The sequence below is a fragment of the Nannobrachium achirus genome, assembly GCF_963921795.1.
Source record: "Nannobrachium achirus genome assembly, chromosome: 12".
Classification (NCBI taxonomy): Eukaryota; Metazoa; Chordata; class Actinopteri; order Myctophiformes; family Myctophidae; genus Nannobrachium; species Nannobrachium achirus.
In genome coordinates, this window is record NC_137832.1 from 37,760,862 (window position 1) to 37,784,743 (window position 23,882).

At 44.5% G+C, this 23,882-nt stretch overlaps 1 protein-coding gene across 1 annotated transcript in view; it reads left to right on the forward strand.

Moving 5' to 3' along the window:
- grid2 (glutamate receptor, ionotropic, delta 2) overlaps positions 1 to 23,882 on the forward strand; it is a gene marked incomplete at both ends in the record, with an annotated part of 824,583 nt that overhangs the window by 133,247 nt on the left and 667,454 nt on the right. The window contains one exon of the mRNA XM_080739349.1: positions 11,740 to 11,895. Within this exon, the coding sequence (XP_080595475.1) occupies positions 11,740 to 11,895 (156 nt within the window). The remainder of the gene's footprint in view (positions 1 to 11,739; positions 11,896 to 23,882) is intronic.

Below are 23,882 nucleotides of genomic sequence, written 5' to 3' on the forward strand. Positions count from 1 at the left end.
GGAATAAGGTGGCGTATGTCTTAGTGCTGCAAGAAGAGACAGCTTTATTGAATGTTTAAATTATAAATACTAGCCCTTACCCGTTCAAAGATATGAGCTCCAAAATGATGTGCAGTGTGTGGGTTATGGGATGTCCACTGTGCACACAGTATATGAGGGATGGAAAGTAACTTTAACTGGTGCTTGCATGATGTAGGAGCATCAATGTAAGAAACCCGCCTGCACACACACCCGCCTGCCTGCACACACACACACACACACACACACACACACACACACACACACACACACACACACACACACACACACACACACACACACACACACACACACAGAGCTGGTTAAACATTTTGCCTCATGCTAGATGCAGAATAGATGTGCCTCATGCTAGATGCAGAATAGATAGTAGATACACCATAAAAATGCTAATATACAGCATATGATTTGTGAAAGTGACAAACGGGCTTCACAGTTATGTCAGGTGTGTTCATATGCTAATGGTGATGCGATTTCAGATCAATTGCTCCAGCCACTGAGGAGAAACGCTGTTTCAGACAGACAGACAGACAGACAGACAGACAGACAGACAGACAGACAGACAGACAGACAGACAGACAGACAGACAGACAGACAGACAGACAGACACTCACTCACTCAGACATTCGCAAAATTATAGTATAGATTAGGGCAGCGTTTTCAGGCCAAGGACCCCTTAGTTGAAAGAGAGATGAAGCAGGGACCCCCACAACCTTATCATAGATTCCATATAGTTTCATTGTTTGACAGCACAATCGTCACAGATTTGGAGGACCCCCTGTTGTAACTCTAAGGACTCCCTAGGGGTCCTGGACCCCCTGTTGAAGACCCCTGTATTAGGGCATGACATGGCAAAATACAGCAAGCATTGAGCCAGTGGCATTGTATAAACAAGCACAGTGGCTATACTCTCCTTGGCATTTAGGGAGTGCTTTCCTGTCAGGCTAATTAGTATTTCCTTATACATCACCTCCTTTGGCCAGAGTTAGCCATGCTGTAAGCTATCCTGTCTGGTTTAATGCCAGAAATTCCGCTGTCAGAAGCTGGCCAAACCTGGCTCGATCACAGCTGAATCAGCTCTGTTCCACAAAGTGGCCACACCAGACCACAGGCATAAGATTTTGTGCAGCATTCTACTTGGACAAGTTCACAGGAATGCATTATGTAATTAATTCTTAACCAAAAAATAGGGCTGGGGAAGAATTATAGCCAAACATCAGTGTCAGTACTCCCACTATAAGGTGCTGAATTAAAATATTGTCTTTTGACATGTGAAAGGTAGCCTACTAATTGTTTCTCCGATTGACTAGCTACACAACAATTATGGCTAATTGCCTATTGTGAAAAAATAACAAGAGCAGCAATAAAAAAAAGAAAAAAAAAACTATGCTACAAATAGGCTTACTCTGAATATCAACATGTTGAACGTGGTTGGTTGAAATATGGGACTTGGGGCAGTGAAAAGCCTGCAGTTGAAAACTCGCTCTGACAGCGACACACAATACCAAAGGACAGACTTGAATACAGCTGCATTTTGAATGTCCCCATCTCACCTTGCAACGCCTGTAGGCGACTAATCTTATGGTAAATCTCCAATGCAACTAGCATGGCCTGCTGACAGGCCATGGCAGCAGACCAAAATGCAGTAGGATAGAGTGCATCCTATGGACTGGAGGGATGATTGCTCTGCGACTGGCTAGTGCATTGTTATGCCAACTGGCCGACAAATGGTGTAACTTCATCACTTAGCGGCTATAGGGCTGACCCCACCCGCTGTTGCCGTCCAGCCAAATATACTGTAGGTGAGAGAGTACAATGAGATGGAAGAGAATGGGAGGGAAAGGTGCAAGTCGATCTATACGGCAGAGGGGGAGAGAGCAGGCGGAGAAGAGATGGATGAAGGAAGAGAATAGGCGAGGTACGGGGAGGTTAAAGGAGGAATATAGCCTCGAACATGGCTGGACGTTGTGTCTGACATGGCAGGGAGAGAGAGTTGCTGAGGAGATGGATGAAAGAAGAGATAAAGCGAGGTAAGGGGAAGGTTAGAGGAGGGTTATACTTGAACTTGGACTTTGTGTCTGACAGTGACAAAAGGACTGGAGCACTGGGGAACTGTAACTTCACCTTCTATTGGCTCTTCACCTCCTTAAACGTGGAGCAAATGAATTTACATGCTTATAATGGGACAAAAGGAGAAAGATAAGGAGGGCGGGGGGTTGTTCCTCTGTACCAGGGGTCTTGAACGTTTTCAGGCCAAGGTCCCCTTAGATGAAGCACCCCACAACCTTTTCATAGATTCCATATTGTTTCATTGTTTGACAGCACAATCATCAGTGTATTTTGGATTCATGTCAATTTGAGTTTTCAGATATTTAACCACTTGAACCGTCAATACTTAATAAACTTGACCTTTCATTCTGTAATTAGTCGTCTCTTTTTCTCCTCTACACCAAAGCTCAAATGGTGTAGACAATCATTACTGCTGAGTGATAATTAGGCTATATTTAAATTAGTCAAATTCCATGCAATTCCTGTAAGAAAGTTTTAGCTTCAGACTGAACTTGTTTCTTTTCTAATTTTTCATGGAACATGCAGTGTTAATATTTTTTTTGATGAAATAGTTCAAGATTCAACAATCAAGAGGCATTTATTTGTCACTCACTCATCTTGCGGCAAAATGTTGGTGTGTACCCTACAGTATGTGTACACAATGATAAAACATGTGCTGTAGCTTCATCTCAGTTGCTGTGCCCTGTTGCTGTGCATTCCTCCATTAAGCCTGGTTCATGGTCAAAGTGCGCTGCCTCTGACGTGGAAAGGTAAAATAACCTTCTAGGCTGAAATTCTCCTTTAATGAGCCAGTCATTGATAGAAGCACATCAATGCGCAGTTATTTGTCTGCTAGCTTCATTATATGGTCTGTGCACAGCCAAACTCTCCCGTAATTGGTCAAGGAGTGTATGGATGACATCATGCACTCACATAAGCTCCGCCTGCCCTCCAGGAAGTATTAACCACCCGTTAATCTCTCTGTCTGTCTGTCTGTCTGTCTGTCTGTCTGTCTGTCTGTCTGTCTGTCTGTCTCACAGAGAGAGAGAGAGAGGGTCACTGCCAGTCTGTTGCCCTCCCCAGCCCTCCCATACACAGTTTAGTGCCAGACGCTCAGATACACACACACATTAATTCTACGTTGTCACCTAGGTGTCAAAAAAGCCTATGCTTCAAACTCACCACACAACTAGTGTAAATCATAGCTGTGTATGCGTGGGTGTGCGCGTGCACGAGTGAGCACGCGCATGTGTTTGTGGACTTTTGACGCTCCAGGGTGATAGCCCCCGCCATTCATCATCATCATCACTCCCCACCGCCGCCGCCTTGCTTCCATCATCACACCCAGACAGCAACACTTCTGCTGGCCTTGTCTCCAGTCTCCTATACATCACTCAAGGGTGTGTGTGTGTGTGTGTGTGTGTGTGTGTGTGTGTGTGTGTGTGTGTGTGTGTGTGTGTGTGTGTGTGTGTGTGTGTGTGTGTGTGTGTGTGTGTGTGTGTGTGTGTGTGTGTGTGTGTGTGCGTGTGTGTGTGTGTGTGTGTGTGTGTACAAATGTATGTGTCTAATATGGTGCAAGAAATTGCGTATTTTTTAGCTGTTAAGTTAATTTGTGCCCACATTTGAGTGTGATTGTTTATGTCAACCGGCGAGCGGTATATACATCATCATCACTGTGTGTGTGTGCGTGCGCGCATGTGTGTGTGTGTTCGACCATGGTCGTTATCCTTGTCAGCCTTGTCAATGTTACGATGACGGCCTCCTCCTTTCCCATTGCTGTCGCTGTCACACACCCACCATCAGCCACACCCTCAACAACAGGTGTGTGTGTGAATGTGTGCGTGAGGTGTGCAGGCGCCTCGACATTCCACCATCTTCCGCATCATTGCCTGAGGATGAATGGACCTCATCTATGTCCAAATCCTCAGCTGCACCTTGTTTCGAGCCATCAATAAGGGAGAGTTAACGAGAGAGAGAGAGACAGAGAGAGAGAGAGAGAGAGAGAGAGAGAGAGAGAGAGAGAGAGAGAGAGAGAGAGAGAGAGAGAGAGAGAGAACTGTGTGCTATAATGGATAAGATAATCATTATAATGGTGATGAGATGGCAGTCTCTACTAGCAACGTGGGACCAAGTCTGACTACCTGAGGGACTGTATCATATTAGATTTATTCGGTTTCAGTCTCTGACTCTGTTTCTTTCTGTCCTCTTCTGACATGAAACCATTCCTTCCTAATAATCAGCCTCTCACTCATCCCAAATGATTTTACCCTGAGAAGACATTGGCTTAATTACAAGCCCTTGATACAGTGTGAGAACATAATGGCTCTGCTCCGGGTGATGCTCCCTCCCATAATGAAATTGAGTTATGTTTTGTGTGCAACAATGTCCCTTTTGTCTGCCTGAATGGCACTGTTGGATGGATCCTGTACACAATCTAAGATCGCTGAACTGTTACAGCGTGTGTGGCAGTCTGGCAGAATGGGTGGACAGTGTTTAAAGTTTAATGTGAGTTTATTGACTTTTACACAACAGTAGTTACAGTATTGCTTTCCTGATCTAAAACGTTCATTCAAAGAGGGGCTTTCTAACAAAAATAATAATTAATCAAATGAGATACTTGGTTATATTCTGTGGGAGATATTGTTTGATCGTGCAGTAGAAATAAAGTCAATGAATAAGCCTCTTTTATCCCTGTACTCAACCTTGGCCTTGTAAGTGGACTACTGACAAATGAACAACCTTTTTTGTTCAACTTTTGGACATTTTGGTACTGTGTGTTTTGAAGTAGATTTTCATTGTGAAGTGTTGAGTTAAGAATTGGAAACATTTGTCAGACAATTAACATTAACTTTAACAGTTGAACTGCAATGGGAATTATACGAATGCAACAAAATATGGAGTGTCCTTACTTACACAAATCAAGGACTGTTTTCCTGGTTTACACAAATCAGCGCTAGGCCTACTGTGCTGATTTACACAAATCATGGATTGTCTTCCCACCAATATTACTCAAATTGGTGATAGTATCCTGATTTATATGAATCAATCAAAGTGTCTTTATTTAAAGTGTCCTGATGGCCTAATTTTCACAAAAATCTGTCGAGAACCCCCATCGAGATAAGTTATTCAGAGTTCAGAGTCAGACCTAAGTGGACAAATTAGATATTTATCAGCTCTTTATCAGCATAAGCATACTAGGAAATTAATACTGAGCACTTGTTCAGTGGCCTTGTTTTAATCGATACCACTTGGCCAATCGATTTGGGCCTGCTACTTTTAGCAGTCTGAATCCGTTCAAAATGACCTCTGTTGTTGATGTCCTGGAAATTAGGTGGTGATTAGGTATTTCACATTTAAGAGGCTGTGTGTGTGTGTGTGTGTGTGTGTGTGTGTGTGTGTGTGTGTGTGTGTGTGTGTGTGTGTGTGTGTGTGTGTGTGTGTGTGTGTGTGTGTGTGTGTGTGCGTGTGTGTGTGTGTGCGTGTGCGCGCGTGTACGTGCGTGTACGTGCGTGCGTGCATGTACGTTTGAGTGCTTGCCTGCCCTTGGGGTATCTGTGAGGAGCTAGATTCTTCGCCTTTATTTCCTTGGCTGATTTATGTTGTGACGTTTGCCTTTGCTTTCACGATCACATTACTGGAAGAGAGAGAGCGAAAGAGAGAGAGAGCATCAGTATGCAGTGATACGCTACTTCTCTAATAGGAATAGAAGGGCAGACATTCAGTCATCCTCCACCCTGCACTCTTTCCCTCCCCTCTCCACGCACATACAAGCACACATACCTCGGAGCATGATCTAAACAGTAAAATCCTTAGTGTTCATTCAATTCTAAAGTGAAGGGGAGTGGAGACCTTTGTTAATCCTGTGGGGGAACTTGATGATGAGCGCCCGGGGCAAGAGACACTTTGACATATGTTTTGGCATAACAATGATTCACCTGATCTCCTCTGTACCCAACCACTGTACAAAAGTGTACAGAGAGTGTACAAATGTATAGCTTTTAGCTTACAGTACAATTATACACACTTGGTTACAGATAAATAAACACATTACTTAGGATTTGACTGTGTATATGTAACAGAGGTGATCCGAACCTCCGAACCCGGGTCTCCCGCGTGAAAGTCCAATATCATAACCATTACTCCAAAGGGATATCCCTATGGAATGAGAGCAGATACTAGACTTTTGAGGCTTCAGCTAGACTGGGGCTGCGACTCTCTCCGCCACACTCACCCCCCATTGACCTCCTCCTACGGGGAAGCCCGGATCCGGGTCACGGCACCAATGTAACGGAGGTGACCCGAACCTCCCCACCCAGCTTCGAACCCGTGTCTCCTGTGTGAAAGTCCAATATCTTAACCATTACTCCAAAGGGATATCCCTATGGAATGAGAGCAGATACTAGACTTTTGAGGCTTCAGGCTGGGGCTGAGACTCTCTCCGCCACATATACACCTGTTTACCAGGGACGTGCAGAGAATGTTAGAGAGGCAGGGGCTGACATTTCTAAAAGGGCCTTTTGGTGAAAATGTCGAAAATAGCAGACCTCCAAGCTCACAACGCATTGTGCTGCGGCGCGTTGTGAGCTTGAAGGTCGTCTATTTTCGATGCTTGACACAGATGCTACACAGAGAGGGCAATTCTTTCAACATGAGACGCATGCATTCATGTTCAGGAGAGTTTGGACAAGGCAATTCTCTTGAATGCTGCCTTCAGGTATGGCATGGAAAGAGGGCAATTGCATTTCTTTCACCGTAGTAAAAACTGCATTTATGGTCTGGAGTGGGCATTTTTTTTTTACAAATGAATAAAAGGGCAGGCTCTCAAGCCCCCTTTGATGTCTATGTGTGCACGTGCCTGCTGTTTACTACAGTATATGAACATGCAGTGAAAATAGCTACAGTGCTTTTCCACCAGTACTTTAATCTAGTCTATGTTTGAGTCGGTTAACCCAGGATAATGGATCAGCAACAGAGCAGCATGTTTGACAACTCCTTCATTATGGTTTTGGAGGGTTATTTAAGTGTACTCTTATGTTAATTGGCCCATTAGACTCGTTTCTCTCCGACTACAGTACCTCTCCACTTCCCCCTGGTGTTCTCTCCTCCTACTTTCTGACTCACTCTCTCTCTCTCATTCTCACACTCACGCGTACATAATACCTCCACAACACAGCACGAGGCGTGTGTGGCCCATTTCCACTTGCGTCACTACAGTATATAGCTGATCTAATCACAGCTTGACCACACGGAGGTGGAACAGCCGTGAAAAACCCAGGGAGAGCAATTAAGAGAGCAACATGGAGGGAGAGAGGTGGAGAGAGCATGGTGGAGTACATTGTTAATTGATCAAGAACATAATTAACATTTCATCATTCTGCTGCTATGGCCTCTGCAGCAAGATGAACAAACAACACAGCATTTTTGTATGCATTTAAGGGAGGGGTTGTCAGAGACATTAAAGCTTTTGAGCTTGTTGTTCGGCTATTTTCGTTGTGTGTGTCTCCATCGTATGATGGAGTATACATTCATTTAGAGTTGGGGTTCGATGGTAATCTGGACTCTAGTCTAAGAGTCCAGCTTAAAAGAATTCTGTTACTCCTTTTTTATCAACGTTGTTCAGATCTTGTTGGGGCTCGTATACAAGACCAACATCGTGTCATGCTTTTATTATGTGGAGGGTAGAGCACATTGATCTTGTTACAGGTTCTGGCACACAATTAGATAAGTGAAAGGGCACGTTTGACCATTTTGAAATTCACAAGCTGAGTCATTCTTTTCTAGGTCTAGGATGTGAGAAAATCTGACATACACGTATGTGTTATGTGTGTTGCTCGCTCTAGGAACTGGAACATCTCTGCCAGCCTACTGCATGTAAAGCAAGCAGAGATTTGCGAGCTCTGTTCGGAGTGATCTCACAACACACAGAAGGATTTGCGAAGTGTTCTCTTAGGATATGTCTTATTTTCACATGTCGTCACAATAGAATTGTAGGATTCAGTTTAATACTTTCATTCCTTATTTTGTGAACGTCATTATAGGTGAAACGTTAAAATCACACCCACTGCGAAGTGAGCGGTGCCTTTTATGCGTTAATTCCATTAAGCGTCCAGCGGAGCTTGGCCAATGACTGAGCCAAGTGTGGGACAGACATACATACAGACTCAAAAATGGCTTAATACAGTAACCATAAACAAAACACGACCACGTCACTCTGACTCAAGACATAACCATAAACAAACCTGATATACCCATATACTGTATAAGCATATATGGATATCCGGTTGTCCAGAGCCACAGTCCAGAGCCCAGATCGCTACACATGTGCATACAGTATATGGGACCGACCAACTTCGGTTGTCTAGAACCGGCGATCCAACCAATGCAGAGTGGGCATATACTGACATGCATCAGGGATCTCCATAAATGGGCATAATGTCATGAACTGTCTGGTGTGTGCCCTTATTTTGTAGTGATGTCCCAGTGTTTCCTGTTTTCCCATGTTGCCGTTACCTGCCTTGTCTCACCTGTCCTGTGATTAGCAAATGTGTTCACCTGTGTCTTGTTAAGCTGTAGCCAATCATGTGCTAACTGTGACTATTTAAACCTCCCTGTGTTCAATGTTCCAGTGCCAGATTATAGTTGTGGTCATGGTCTGTGCCTGCCCTGCCTTGTCCTGCTTTAATGCCACCTTGTATCGTGAGTTTGTTAATAAATCATCATTGATCAACTTGCTGTCTGTCGCGTAGTTCTGCACTTGGGTCCGACACACATACTGTAAAAGGGACGCATGTACTGTAGAGAGGTGAAATCTCACTATTTCTACTAGTTATTATTACTTCAACTACCAGCGTCGCCAGGTTAGCTACTCACCAGCGTCAGGGTTACTGAGGATAGGGCTAGGTAGGTTTAGGCATAGAGGATAACATTCACCAGCATCGGCACGTTAGCTACTCACCAGCGTCGTCAGGTTAGCATTTCACCAGGTTAACATTCACCCGTGTCAAGGCGTACAATGGGTACTGTAACAAAGTGGTTCGCATATGCATATTTTTTTGAGAAATAGCAGGGTTAAGCAGTCACAACACGATGCGCTGTGAGCTTATAGGCTATTTATTATTTACACTAAATAGCTAAATAGCTAGAGCTCGGGCACAGTTAAAAAGCTGCAAAGTTGCCTTTTGATTACCGGTATGTTCCCCATCTTTATCCCTCACCCCTTCCTTCTATCCTTCATCTTTTCCCTCACATTCATTACAGTAGGTTAGTCACTTTGATGGTCACCAATGGAAGAAATAACCCTAAATCATGAGTGGTGGAAATGTGCTTATACTGATTAAAGCAGTCTTCAACAACTCTCCTCTCCTCGTCCTCCTTTGTCCTTTACTAGCTAACAAACTCCCCCTGTGTTGTGGATTTGTTTGCGTTTGCTAAAATAAGTCACAGTGATCTCATTCTCAACCCTGATGAAACTGCATTCATTATTCAGTAGCAATGGAATAGTTAAGGAGTCTGTAGGCTTCCACTATTTATCTGCTTGGCCTGTTTGTCTTACCTCATCTAAACTGCATGAAGATTGAAATAGCCAAGACTCAATCAGCGGGCGGGTATTTACAGTAGCCAGTATGTTGATGATTCGAGGATGTTTATTTTATGAGGCTTTTTGATTAGCAGGCTGCTATCTTGCAGTGCCTTTCGAACTGAGGTCAAATGGGATCTTACTGCAAGATTGGGGATTCGTTAAGGGAAAATTAACCTTGACCTTGATAAAGTTAGTGTTTTGATCAGTTGTATAGACTGGAAATACTGTAATGTTTGGGTTTTCTGTATTTGTAAGATGTTTAATTCATCTTTCTTTCATACCGCTTGGAGGATTATGTAATTACAGAGAATCAGCACTTCTAGAGTTCAGGCTGTAAATTTACGTCGCACTGCCGATCTGACCGATATGCATACAAGGAAATCTCTATCTGTCAGTCCTTGTCCCTTTTATGCCCGTATATGGAGATCCCACTTATGTGTTTTTGAGCGGTGCTAATCGCTCCTACAGTACGTCTGGCTTTGTGTGTATATATATCTGTCCGTCCGTGTGTCTGTCCCGCTGAGCTTCGCGGGACAATTAATGTATTTTAAATGAACTAAATTAAAAAAGCACCACTCACTTCACACTTTCTCTAAGATTTACTATTCTGTCCCTATTTTGACATAACTCGAAGGGCGCTGAGTTGCCTCATGCGACCTTCGCAATGCTCGACACGGCGACGCACGCCGCTCGCTACCGTTCACTCAGCGGTGTCTCATGGGGCGTGCCTCCATCATGGTCAATGGAAAACAAGTGCTCCCGCCCAGAACTGATGTACGATTCCAAATCAGGCGTCATAGTGGCACGAGCGTGACGACGTGGTCCTCCCTTAAGCCAAATTTAATATAGGATTATAGTAGCCTGCATATACATTTACATTAAAGAGGGCAAAAGCTATACCATTTTTTCTTCTTTTCTTTTTTCCTTCTTCTAATTAAGCAAATGTGCTGTACCAGACACTGCTTGGAACAAACCTTTCAGAAAAAAAACCCTCAAATCATTGATTGTTGATTCCTCACCAGTGTATACATGCACATGCATGTATTAGCTTACACATCAACATGCACGCACGCACACACACATACTTTAAACAAGGCTTATTTTCTGGTCAGTAAAATACAGTTAGCAGTGCTTCACTACCCTGGCATAGACAATTACTGGCTCATTGGCTTTAGAGCGGGGGGAAAAATGGAGGAAATGAGGGACTAAAAGGGGGAGAAAGGGAGACAGAGGAAGAAAGAGAGAGATAAAGGGAGGGGACATTAGGTTAATTGCATGCGTAACAGACCAAAGCAAATAGACCAAACTTGTACCAACTAAAGGCCTGTCCTCCCTTTGGTCATAAAAGGTCTGACTGAGGATAAAGTGCCTGCAGATCTCAGGCTGCGTATGGTTTGTGACTTTCTTTTGTTGGGAATCGTTGGAACGCCATGTCCCATGCAGGGTTGCCGTGTCTGCTCTGCTTATTAGAAGCGACTTATTAGGGCTTGTTTTTCTGTAAAATATTAAGGAGTTGAGGTTTGGGCTTGTTTCTAAAAGGTAGTTTCTTATTTGGGCTTTATTCCTAAAGCTGATTAAAACTGTGCTTCTAAAACATTCATTCAAGGACCCCCAAATGAATATGTAATTGTCCGCAAATCCCCATCTGAAAACCTTTTGTGTCATGGACCCCGTACCAGATTTGTATTGTGAAATTGTTTCTTTTCCCCCAAACGCGTCGCATCAGAACACTTGTGAGCTTGTAAATGTATATAGGTTTAAAGTGTCATGTATGGTGGTTTCTTTTGGGCTTGTTTTTATAGACCTGTTTGCTTATTTCTCTTGCAAAAATGTGCAATACTGGTCCCATGCTGATCATGCCTCTCCTCTCCATGGTGCAAGCCACCACCTTTGAGTCACTGCACTGTAAAATGGTACAATGTACAATCTGTCTCTGCCCTATAAATCCATGCTTGTATTAGATTTGTTTTGAAACTACGTTCTTTCTCTCTCTCTCTCTCTCTCTCTCTCTATCTCTCTTCAAACGTTCTGCTCACGTTAATCTCGTCCTCTCTTTCTCTTTTGTCACATGGCAGGCGCCATCTTTGATGAGTCAGCGCGGAAGGACGACGAGGTGTTCCGCTTGGCGGTGGCAGACCTCAACCTCAACAACGAGATCCTGGAGACGGAGAAGATCACCATCTCGGTAGAGTTCGTTGATGGGAACAACCCATTCCAGGCAGTGCAAGAAGGTAGGACGGATTTGGCCGCTGCTGGGTCTTTCAACATGACTTTAACCCATTTAGACCTGAGGCCGATAAAAAAAAAAGAAGCCTTCTAAAAGTATTCAGAAAAAGTATAAATTCTTATTCAAAAAATGTAAAATAAATGATGTTGCTATATGTATAGCATCTACTAATGAGACACAGAGGTGGCCCCTGGATTGAAAGGTATAACAGGTAGCAACAGGTCTAAACAGGTTAACATTTACAAGCCCAAATCTGACAGGAAGCCAAACGGGGTGTTTGATCCACTCCAGCTGAATTTCTTCCCTTCCTTTTATCAAGTTTGGCTGGATCTTGGTTCAACGTTTTCTGCTGTGGGATAATTAGTAAAGTGTTTGAGTCAAGGCTGGGCCACAGCTGAGAGAAAGCCATTACTATCCCAGAGGCGCAGGTCAACATTTGGGCACAAATGTTTCAGGTTTTAGATCTCGTTCATGCTCAAAAGATTTTCGCAAACCAATTCAAGCTATGGGTTGTACTTTTGCTTTCTTGTCGAAATATGAGCTTGGCTTGTGAAACACTAGTATACAGGCCTAGAGTGCCTTTCAGACGGGGTGTGGTTGCCGCATCCTAGTAATTCATTTTCAATGAGAGGCGGGCGATTATTTTGGACGTGCGGAAATTCCTGTGAAATTCCCGCATGCGTGCTGGTTCGTGCATGCGCTCGCGGGCAGCAAGAGCTGGATTGTGGTCAGTTTTTCTTTTCCACACATGGTGGCTTGAACCTTGAACCATGATCCAAGCGGGAACGACCTCGCCAACCGCCGTCCGTCTGTAGGGCGCTCAACAGTGAGTTGTTACCGTTCAATGTAGTGTTGATTTTGACAGAGAATTTCTTAGTCATAGTCTTTTGAATAAAATTCCATTCAGTTTTAGTCACATTTTATCTAAAAACCACTGCGCCACCCCAGAGATAAAGGGAGGGGACTTTAGGTTAATTGCATGCGTAACAGACCAAAACAAATACTATCTCCCTATTATATACTTTTGAACTGTCCTCACCATGGTCATACGTGTATCAAAGGTTAGAAAATATGGTGTCAATGGAACTTTTGCAGGAACAAACATGTTTACTGCAGAGTGGCAGGAGGACAGAGTATAAACCAGCACAAGGTCCACCGACTGATTCTTTTTATATTTTCCACTGCTGCAGTAGAATACATCTGTTTTCAAGGTCACCAAGTTCCCATCGCAACACACAAAATATTGTTCCTCGATTGTGTCTCTTTTTCTTTTATTTTGACAACTTGCTAGTGAAATGTTTTTCTGCCAACCTAAAGCTGGGTCAGGGTTGGGTCAGGCAGATGGTGATAAAATGAGATTAAAACACTTCTTGAAAAGACACAAATTAAGCTTCTATATAGCAGTGTGATGAGGCATTCAAAGTAAGGGCAATTTCCCCCTGCATGGTACCGGCTCAACGCGACTCATCTCTAAAGAATAAATTGGCAAATTCGGAAAATGATTTGCCTAAATTAGCACACACACACACACACACACACACACACACACACACACACACACACACACACACACACACACACACACACACACACACCATAGTGTTAGTATCACATAAATATCAAACATATCAGTCTACATTTTTCAAAAGAGAAAGTATATGTACTGTATTTGTATTTAGTCTCACCAGCAGGGATACAATTTATCCCGCTGGCAATAAAAATGTATGACCAGAGTGGGGTGTCAAAAGCAGAGACAAGGCAAACCAAAGCAAACCAAGCCACCAAGTACTGTACTTTCCATTGCATAGCAGACCCTCAATGTAGCTGCTCCAACCACCCAGAGTACTAATAAAAACAATGATGACTCTTTATTTCACCTACAGTGTACAGAGTCCTCCAACAAAAACAGTTTCTGATAACATTTTAGAAGAGAAACGGCCATGCAGTTGCTCGGTATTGATTCATTTCACACTTACAATGGCTATTTAAAAGTTTAACGATTTCAGTCTCAGTCTCTACCGCCCAGAGAATTGGAAGGGTGACATCAGGTTATATAGCCATAGACTGGAATCCAAATAAGTCGATAACATTATTCTTTAATTAAATAAGTAGAACCCCCTCTCCTCAACAAACACACACACACACACACACACACACACACACACACACACACACACACACACACACACACACACACACACACACACACACACACACACACACACACACACACACACATACACACACACACACACACTTGGGCAGGCCTCCCTGTAGCAAGTAATAGTATCTGTCAACTACAGTAGTTCTTGTGTCTTTCCGTTACTGGGGCTTTTCAACTAATGGACACAGATTCTTTGCTCAGAGTTGCGTGCGTGCGTACAAGTGTGTTTGTACCTCTTAGAGCCTTGTTAAGGCTGCTGCTTTGATTAAATAGCTCTGTAATATTGTGTAGTAGTCAGGCTGAGTTCCTTTGAAGTCTACCTGAATAGTGCTATTACCTGAAGTCTGTGTGTGGGCGCGCGTGTCCCTCTATGTGCGTTTATTTACCTTATCAGACTCCTCAAAGTGAAAGGATAATAGCATAGAAGATTTTGTATTTTATTTCTTGTTTTCGTTCCTGGTTACTTTTTGTTTTGCTGGATTATTGCACAGCAAAATCCTCAGTGGTAAATTTACACTCAAGACTTTTCTATGGAGAGTTGTGTGAAGAGGTTGGTCTGTGACAGGGTTAGTGTAACCAGATCCTTAACCAAAATGTAACCACACAAATTCCATGCCTAAAACAATAACAATACCGAACATTAACCATGCCTAAACCTAAATCAAATGCATTAACTCACTGACTGCCCAGACGCGAGTTTCACAAGTTATTCCCGATGTCCCGATAGCGTGCCAGGCCCGAGCTTCCCGAGCTATTAATCAATTAGATTTGATTAAAAACAATCCAAAATTGCATCACAGTTTTTTGTGGCAGTAAATGAGTACACTGATTGATTCATTGGGGGAACAACATTGTTCTGTTCCTACTAGTCTTTTGATCTAGCTCTAACCATGTGACTACTGTTCATAGCAGGAAGAGGAATTGATTTGAGGCATCGGCAACTCTATCGGCACATAAACCAACACTATGCTCCTGTTATGACCTCAGGCATAAGTTTTCATGCATTGGTTTGTCTCTTTTTCAGTCCATACACCTTTCCAGAGTTATGATTCTCATATTTAATATTGGTGCATGCCTTGCACATCTGTCTTCTCAAACTCAGTCTATCCATTCCCAAACTGTTTTTTTTTTAGACATGAGGGATTGCTTTTTGCTGAGCATGCTTGGTGATTTTCAGCAGTACCTGCTTCACATTCATACTGTTACTGTACATACATTGATTTGCATTTCATATTTTAGGCTTTTAGCATACTACCTTGGAGCCTCCAAGTGCAACCTAGGGATGCAAATGTCAATTTCACTTTATTTATATACAGACAAATCACAACCAAAGTTATCACATGACATAGAGACCCAAAGATTCCCTGTGAGTAAGCAATTGGCGACGGAGGCAAAACTCCCCTTTAATGGCAAGAAACAACGAACATAACCTGGCTTTGTGGGTCACCTCTATCCACAAACCATGGAAGCCTAAGAAAAGAAGTGAGAAAACACAAAAACTCTGAGGTCAAGTTACAGTAGTATCATGCAAATGTAAACATCTGTCTCATTTAACAAACCATACTTGCTAAAACATTGCATCTTGCTCTTACAGTATCTTAGAAAGTGTTCTAATGGTTCTGGATCATGTTTTTTTTTCTAATTATAAGTCTAAAGTAATCCATTGTTTCTGCTACTATGACAGTCTTAAGTCTAAACTGGAAATACCACACTGTGGTTCTCTATCGTATCGAGACCATCTCTACACTCGAACATATCAAATGTTCATTTATATGTTTGGGGTTAACCCCCACCTCGACGTGGATTATTTCTTTAAGACACTCCAGGGTCACCTGACCCTGGCACGCACGGGCTATAAAAGGCCCAGGTGTGCGTGATCACATTGATTTTATGATCTCCACCTCAGCAGTGGCAGACGTGGTCTCTACAGCAGTGTAGAGTGAAAGTATCACTATCACAGATACAGAATTTTTTGAACTTTTTAAACTACTTACGATTTGGCAGCAGAGTGATCCACTGACTGCAGTTGTAGTCAGAGAGCTGGTGATGTTGACTCGCTCCTCTCGGGATTGCTGTCATGGTTCGTTGTAGTGAGTATAACAAACAAACTGTGGGAATCAGTTGGCCATGGGAGAACACACCATAAACCGAACGTATCGTTAGCGGCTTTTCGCTTTCTTACGCGTATTGCGGTGTGATTCTCATTAAAGACGTATTGTCAGCGGTTGTCGCTGATTTACGCGTCTCACGGCTGTTTATCTGCTTGCAGACAAAACAAGCTGGTGGCCTCAAAGCGCACTGTATACGGTCATATCGCTGGCGGCTCTCGCCAGTTTCCGTGACTGTAGTGTAGCTACTGTTACTGAGTTGTCTGCGAAGCACCGCTCTCTCGTATCACCGGCGGCTTGACGCTGGTTCACGCGGTGGGGCTGGTGTAGTTCTGTCCCGTCACTGGTCAGAGCGCGCAGACATCTCCCCTCAGACTGGGCAGTCTTCATTATTATCCACAACAGTTGTAATGCCAGCGGCGGCGCTGGTTAACGTGACTAGTGAATTGTTTTGAGGCTGTCAGACAAAGTCAAACATCCCTTGTCGTTCACACACCATAACGTTGGTTACTGTTAGACGCTAGACTAACGCAACATGGTCACAAAGAACAACAAGGAAGCGCTCCAGCATGTCACAGTGCACGGAGCATGGGGTAACTGTTGCCTTGTCTCACCAATGCAAGGCTGTGGGAATAATGGCAACATTATGTGTCCCCATTTTAAGTTAAATATCCACAAGGTGTTTGGAAACACTCCAGTACTGTGTGCAAAATGTCAGAGGACATTGTTTTGTTAGGGGCTTCGCTTCGATTTGTCCAGGCTAACAAAATCAAGAAGGCACAATTGGAGTCCCATGTACCTGTTGCCTTGATTTGTTGAGGCATGCAGGCTGTATTGTGGCATCATCTTCAAGTTGCAATCACAATTCCTATGAGTCCTCATTCTCAGCATGGGCCAAACAGTGGAAGTGTATATGTATAAATAATATAACGTATAAAAATATGTTATGTACAAACCTGGGGTTGCCAGCTGGCTTGTGGTATAAATTAATTTTGCCTTTGGCAAAATTTTACCAGAACACACAGAGCCGGCCCTGAATAAACATAACAGGTCTGTTCCATTTGTACACTCTCAGAGTATGGTGATCCTCCCAAATAAAACATTTGAGATCCACTAGTACTAGTGGGATTCCTAATGTTCCATACATAGTGTCATAGTAAATCAGTATCACAAAGTATACTGAGATTACAACCAAAATAAGAACACTATAATGGGGACACATTGTCAGTGTACGAAATATGGGTGACTCTAGTATAAACATGGAAGTTTGGAGCACTCCATTGAGCTTAATGTCAGAGTGTGTGTTATAGCACCGCAGGTCAGCGGTAGAGTTCAGGTGCAATCTCTCCCAGAGGGAGATAGTCACGGGGAACTCTGCTGGATACACAAGTAGCCTAAACGGCTGGACATTGAGTTTCATATGGACGTCCATTTTAAACGATTGTTAAACATAACAGGTCTGTTCCATTTGTACACTCTCAGAGTATGGTGATCCTCCCAAATAAAACATTTGAGATCCACTAGTACTAGTGGGATTCCTAATGTTCCATACATAGTGTCATAGTAAATCAGTATCACAAAGTATACTGAGATTACAACCAAAATAAGAACACTATAATGGGGACACATTGTCAGTGTACGAAATATGGGTGACTCTAGTATAAACATGGAAGTTTGGAGCACTCCATTGAGCTTAATGTCAGAGTGTGTGTTATAGCACCGCAGGTCAGCGGTAGAGTTCAGGTGCAATCTCTCCCAGAGGGAGATAGTCACGGGGAACTCTGCTGGATACACAAGTAGCCTAAACGGCTGGACATTGAGTTTCATATGGACGTCCATTTTAAACGATTACATATATTTGTATGTATGTATACATATATATACAATATAGATGTATACTGTATATATATACCTATATATATACCTAGGCTGGAGATGAAAACAGCAGGTGGTTTCTCTGGTGCTGCATGTGGGCTTGTGCCCCCAGAGGTGGCTGTGACCAATGCGTGTCCTGCCTGGTCAGGCCATAGCAGCTTGTGAGGATCCCGCCTACTGTACAAATTACCTCATCTTGCCAGCTTGGTCTAGGAGGCTACGGGCCTGCTGTTGGAAGGCCCGATCCAGACCAACAGACTAAACGTCACAGGGTAGCAGTGATAGGTGAGCCAAGCTCAGGCTATGGCCCCACTCTGCTATTCGCCCTGCCTGATGTATACGAGTCTGTGAATATTCACACTCCTGCCTCAGTGACAGAAGAGGGAGCCAAGCTCAGGCTTTGGCTCCACCTCTTGACCTGCAGCTTCTGCAGGGAAACCACTACGAGCCTGGCAACCAATGTAATCCACTGCATTGTGCAGTTCAGAGAGTCAGCGTTGAGTCGCTCCTCAGGGGATTTTGGTCGCAGCTCAGTTGTAGTAGGTATATCAAAACAAACTGAGGCAATCAGTTGGCCATTACGCAGTGTAGTTCTCTCCTGACGTGCCATTAGCGGTTCCGCTAATTTACGTGTCAGCAGAGGTAGAACACACTAGGTTGGTCTCATAGCACACTATACAGCCGTATCACCGACGGTGTCGGTTCACGCGACTGTGGTGTAGCACTGTCCACTCGCAGACAAAGCGTGCTGATTCGGTGTCATTGTCATCTGCGCACCTTACGATCGCAGACAGAACATGCAGGCAACTCCCCTTCAAACGAGGAGGGAAAGAGAAGTGTTCCCTTCAGACTGGGCAGTCACTTCACACACCATACGGTGTATACAGTAGCTGACGTATCAGCTCACACACCCGTGGTGTAGTCTCGCTGTGGAGCCGGGTTCGGCAAACACAGCGGAGCCTGGCAGAGTGTGGCATGGCCTAGTTAGTCAGCGGACAACATTCCCATTACTATGACTAGGATACATAGCCATAGAATCTATTATGGGTTCTGCGGAGGTTCCCGCTTCAGCAACCAATATGCCCATATATGGGCATCAGGCTACGATAGGGCTGATATGACTGGTGTCAGGTGGACTGTGGCACCATGGTCGAACGGTGTCATCATGACATCAGACCCAAACAACCCGACTCACCACTGTGAGTCGGATGTCCCTATATGCATGGATAGGTATATATATGGATAGGTCCTGTCCAGAACTGCCTATCCACCCAATATGCCCATATATGGGCATCAGGGGGAGTGCTACCTCGGGTTCGTCTTAGACGACAGTACCCTTGAGTTCCGGGTCCTTCCATTCTGCAAATCATTGCCCCCCACAGATTGTGGGGCACGCAGTCCTGGTACCTTGGCGTCGGGTTAACCTTCACATCCTATATTGGATGGCTGGCTGGTGTATCTGCTCAGAGGAGCAGTGCCACAGTAATGTGGCCAGAGAGCTCCTGCAGCAATTTGGGCACCTAGGCTGGCGCCTCGGCAAGAGCAGCTCTCACAATCCCCAGGGTTCCTCGGGAAGTGTTAAAGGCCAAAGCAGGGACACTGTCCCTTGCTCCAGTGGGACGGGCTACCCTCAGGGCTCGCTCCTCCCAATTTTCAGTTGAGAGACTTGGAGTTGGGCCTCTGCCCCTTGGGGTTTGGGGCAGCTCCGGCGCTCATTGTGCCCTGGCTCTCCTGAACATGTGGCCAGTGCATTCCTCGTCGATCGCAGTCAGGCACCATGGCGTAATGCTGGTGGAGTCAGCTTACGCTTTTGGGTGTTTAGTTCCGTCGGTTCAGCGGAGCATGCCGAGACTGTTAGGGGAAGTAGAATGCTCCATACAGGTTCCCACACCTGGGTGTAATTCTGCGTGGCAGGAGCCGGCATTTGTCGGTATGAGGCCACAGAGAGAGCTCCCTCCTCATCCCAAGTTAGCCGCGCGGCTACGCCGGCTGTTAGGGATGTATTCTTGCTGTACCTGTGACAGCTAAAAGAATGTCCCTGTAGAGGCTTGAGGGATGCTGCATGAGGGACGCTGCCGCTTCCTACATGGCAATGCTTGGTTGGCACTGGTGCCGATCCCTGCGTTCCGCCCTATGGCCTGATCAGAGTACGAGCCAGTCTGTCGATTGGGCTGCATCCTTCCCACCCTCCTTAGGGTGTTGAAGCAGGGTTGCAGTCACTGTTGGGCCTGTTGGCCCTCAAGGGTAAGTATAGACCTAACTGCCTTGGGGCGGATGGTCTCCGAGACTGGGCTCTCTCATTGGGTTGGGAAACAATCCAAGCAGGCATACTGTATATAAGCGGGCAGGAAGGCCAGCCCCAGCAGGAACGCGTGCACGTACTTCCCACGTGGCACACAGCCTCATGGGAACAAGGGTTACAATGTAACCGAACGATCTACAGTCTCAAACATCACACTGTGTTGTGCTGTGAGCTAGATCAGCAAGTTCTTGAATTGAAAGCAACTTGGGTTGACAGTACACTGATACAAGGTCAACTAAAAGGGGTTAAGACCACAAGGAAGCTGTTAGGCTTGTTGCTTGTGGTCCCTTTGTACTCGGTTCATACAAAACCTCAGGCAAGGTGTATGGCAGTAGCTCTAAAGACTACTCTGAGTCACTCACAAGTTACCATGCTTAGTTACGCTCAGTACATACAGTACACGGTCACCGTGAATGGTGGGTGTGGCACCTTGACCCTTTACGATCATTTCAAGATGATTATGGTCTACCAACCAGTCCTTGTGGTTGCAGTGTTGCTACACGGTGATTCTATTTAAGCAAATTAAATTGAATCTCCACCTGACTGTGACATAATGTTACAGCATAACTGTATGTGACTCTGTTGAGTACAGAAAAGAAGAGCTCTATAACAAGCCCCCTTAAGTTCCATGAGTCAATGAGCCTGAAATGCAGGACGGCATTCTAGCGACTGTCACATCTGCACAGAGAACTGGGGAGTTGCAAGCTCCATCAGTCCATGCGGATCTGGGCAGGTCTTGGCCAGATAAGGGAGTAGTAGGGTTTCACCCCAAACCGGCCTTTCTCCCCATGGTTCTCTCAAAGGCACAACTCACTCAGGTGATTGGGCTATGTCTCTTTGACGTGCAGACAGACAGAGTACAGAGACAGAGTCGGTCCCCACTCCGCCCTGTTAAGAGCATTAGAGTCGTTTGCCCACAGTGTAACGAACCAGCTCTTCAGGTGCTTAAGCATGAGTGCTGGGGCAGACCACATGTCTAAGGCTAGATCACAGAAGTGAGTCAGCAGGCTTACAAGCAGGCAGGAGTGCAGGTACACTCCACTCCAACCATTGGATGGCGGCCTCCTGGGCGCTGTGGAATGGTGCGTCTCTGTCAGAGGTCAGCACAGCAGCGACTTGGTCAATTATATTGATATTCACCCGGGTTTACTGTCTGGCGGGGCTGCTTCCGCTCCCTCCAGGGAGTCGGTCTTGCGTGCCACCCAGCGGTAGGTGTCGCCGTAGCCTTCTCCAGTCGAGTCGGCCTTGCATCTGGCAGGCTGGCTCGAGCTGCTCTTTACCCCTAGCATCTTGCGGGGCCAGGCTCTGGGTAGCGTCTTATGCCGAGCATCTAGCGGCGGTTGACCTGATGGTCCAACCTGATGGTCTAACCGCCCCAGGGGCTATGTTACCTAACCTTAAATTGCACAGGATTGTAAATATTCTAAATTCAGTATGTGCTGGGTCAGAGCCCACTGGTGTTGGCTTTGGGGTTCTGGGACTGCTGCGCTTCTTCACGAGGTGTCTTAAAGAGTACCCCAAACATATAAATGAACATTTGATATGTTCGAGTGTAGAGATGGTCTCGATACGATAGAGAACGTGTGGTTACGCTGTAACCTATGTTCTCTGAGTGAAGAGACCATCTCTACACTAGGAGGTTGCTCAGAAGCGGCGTTGTCGATCATATTAAATCAATGTGATCACGCACACCTGGGCCTTTTATAGCCCGTGCGTGCCAGGGTCAGGTGACCCTGGAGTGTCTTAAAGAAATAATCCACGTCGAGGTGGGGGTTAACCCCAAACATATAAATGAACATTTGATATGTTCGAGTGTAGAGATGGTCTCTTCACTCAGGGAACATAGGTTACAGCGTAACCACACGTTCTCATCAGTTTACATCCCTGTCTGTCAAATTCACACTGTATTATAGTGAAGACTAAGAAGGAATTGAATTAATATATTAAATGTTCTGGCCAAAAAGTGGATCTTACACAAAATATATAGTTAGTCCTGGTAGAACTAAAGTGGACGTTCATGCCAAGTAGGTCGGAGTGACTTATTGTCGGTAACATGCGGTCCAAAGGCGATAGCTCTACCGACTGAGCTACCTGGTCACTGGTGGAGGTATAAAAACCATGGCTACTTTGACCTATATAAAGGAGGATATAGAACTACAGTAGGCTATGCCAAGTGGAAGTAAATGTTGCAGTAAATACAGTGTTTCTCCTTTCACATCACTACAGTCGGCTTAATCAAACTTAAACAAACTTTATTTTAGATTTATATAATGTTTTCACAACCCTAATATAATGTTTCCACTACAGTAGAATGCTGGAATGACCATGAGTTGAATTAGTTTCCTCCTCTGTGTAAAGTATAGTTGGTATTAATCAGGCAGGAGTTTACCCTATGGATGAGTCTCAAAGCCACATTTCCAGCTACTGTAGTTGTATTTGCAGCAGGATTTATCATAGGTTGCAGGATGAGACTACTCTCATACTTTTATTTTAAAACACTGCATGTTCTTTTAAATCACATAATGATTGATTGATGATTAGCCTGCTCATTTGAAGGATGGTGTACATTACATTTCAAAAGGCATACTGTACTGGTAACAACTCTCACATCTAAACAACATTACTTAAGAGGAGAGTCTCTCCCTCCTCCCTTCAGGAAAAATAAATAAAAACAATTTGTTCCAACAAAATGCTCGCAGGGCAACTGGAGTGTGTATTCGATTGGAAAAAAAAAAGATTTATTGGATCCCTTGTACAACCCCATTTCTCTATTAGTACTTACTTATCAGCGGCATTGAAGCATTTTGTGGGTGATGTGCTCTGCTCACCTTAATTGTTGATGTTGCTGGAGGGGACAGCGTAATAAATTTGCTTAACCTTCCAGGGATTTGAACCGCCAAGCATCTAATCACCCTGTCTAACTCATGGATTGACTGTCTGTCTATCTGCATGTCTCTCTGGCAAGTCCAGGACTACGTTCCTTTATTGGATGCATGCCCCGTTGTTTGTGTCTGTCTTTGGCTTCCCTGAGTGCGTTGGTTCTGTACAGCATCCTCTTGACTGACTGATTCACATTCCGTCTGCGTGTGTCTTTATTCCTCCCTGCCAGTCTATCTGGTTAGTTGTTGTCAGAACTCGAAAGCCTCTCCGCTCATCCGCTTGTTTATCTGTGTATATTCTTGGCTAGTTGGCTAGTGGACGGCAAATCGATTGGCCCTGTATTTCTCCGTCTGTCTGCCAGTGTACACTCACTGCGTCAGTGTATTACTCTTCTGTTGGCCAAAACAAGAGACAAGTGCTCTCAATGATTAAAACGGTCCCAATGGTTTTTAAAAGGCAATTCATCATCACAAGGCACACAATACTCTATTAATCTGTGCCTTTTTTCCCTCTGTGCCACAAGGTGATTCATTGATGTGTACAAAGCTATTAAAATGTGATGCACAATTAATGAATGTATTGCGGTGGCTAATCATGTGTAAGTATGTACCAGTGTGTGAAATCAAACAAACAGCCACAATATGCTGTGATCCGTGCTCTAA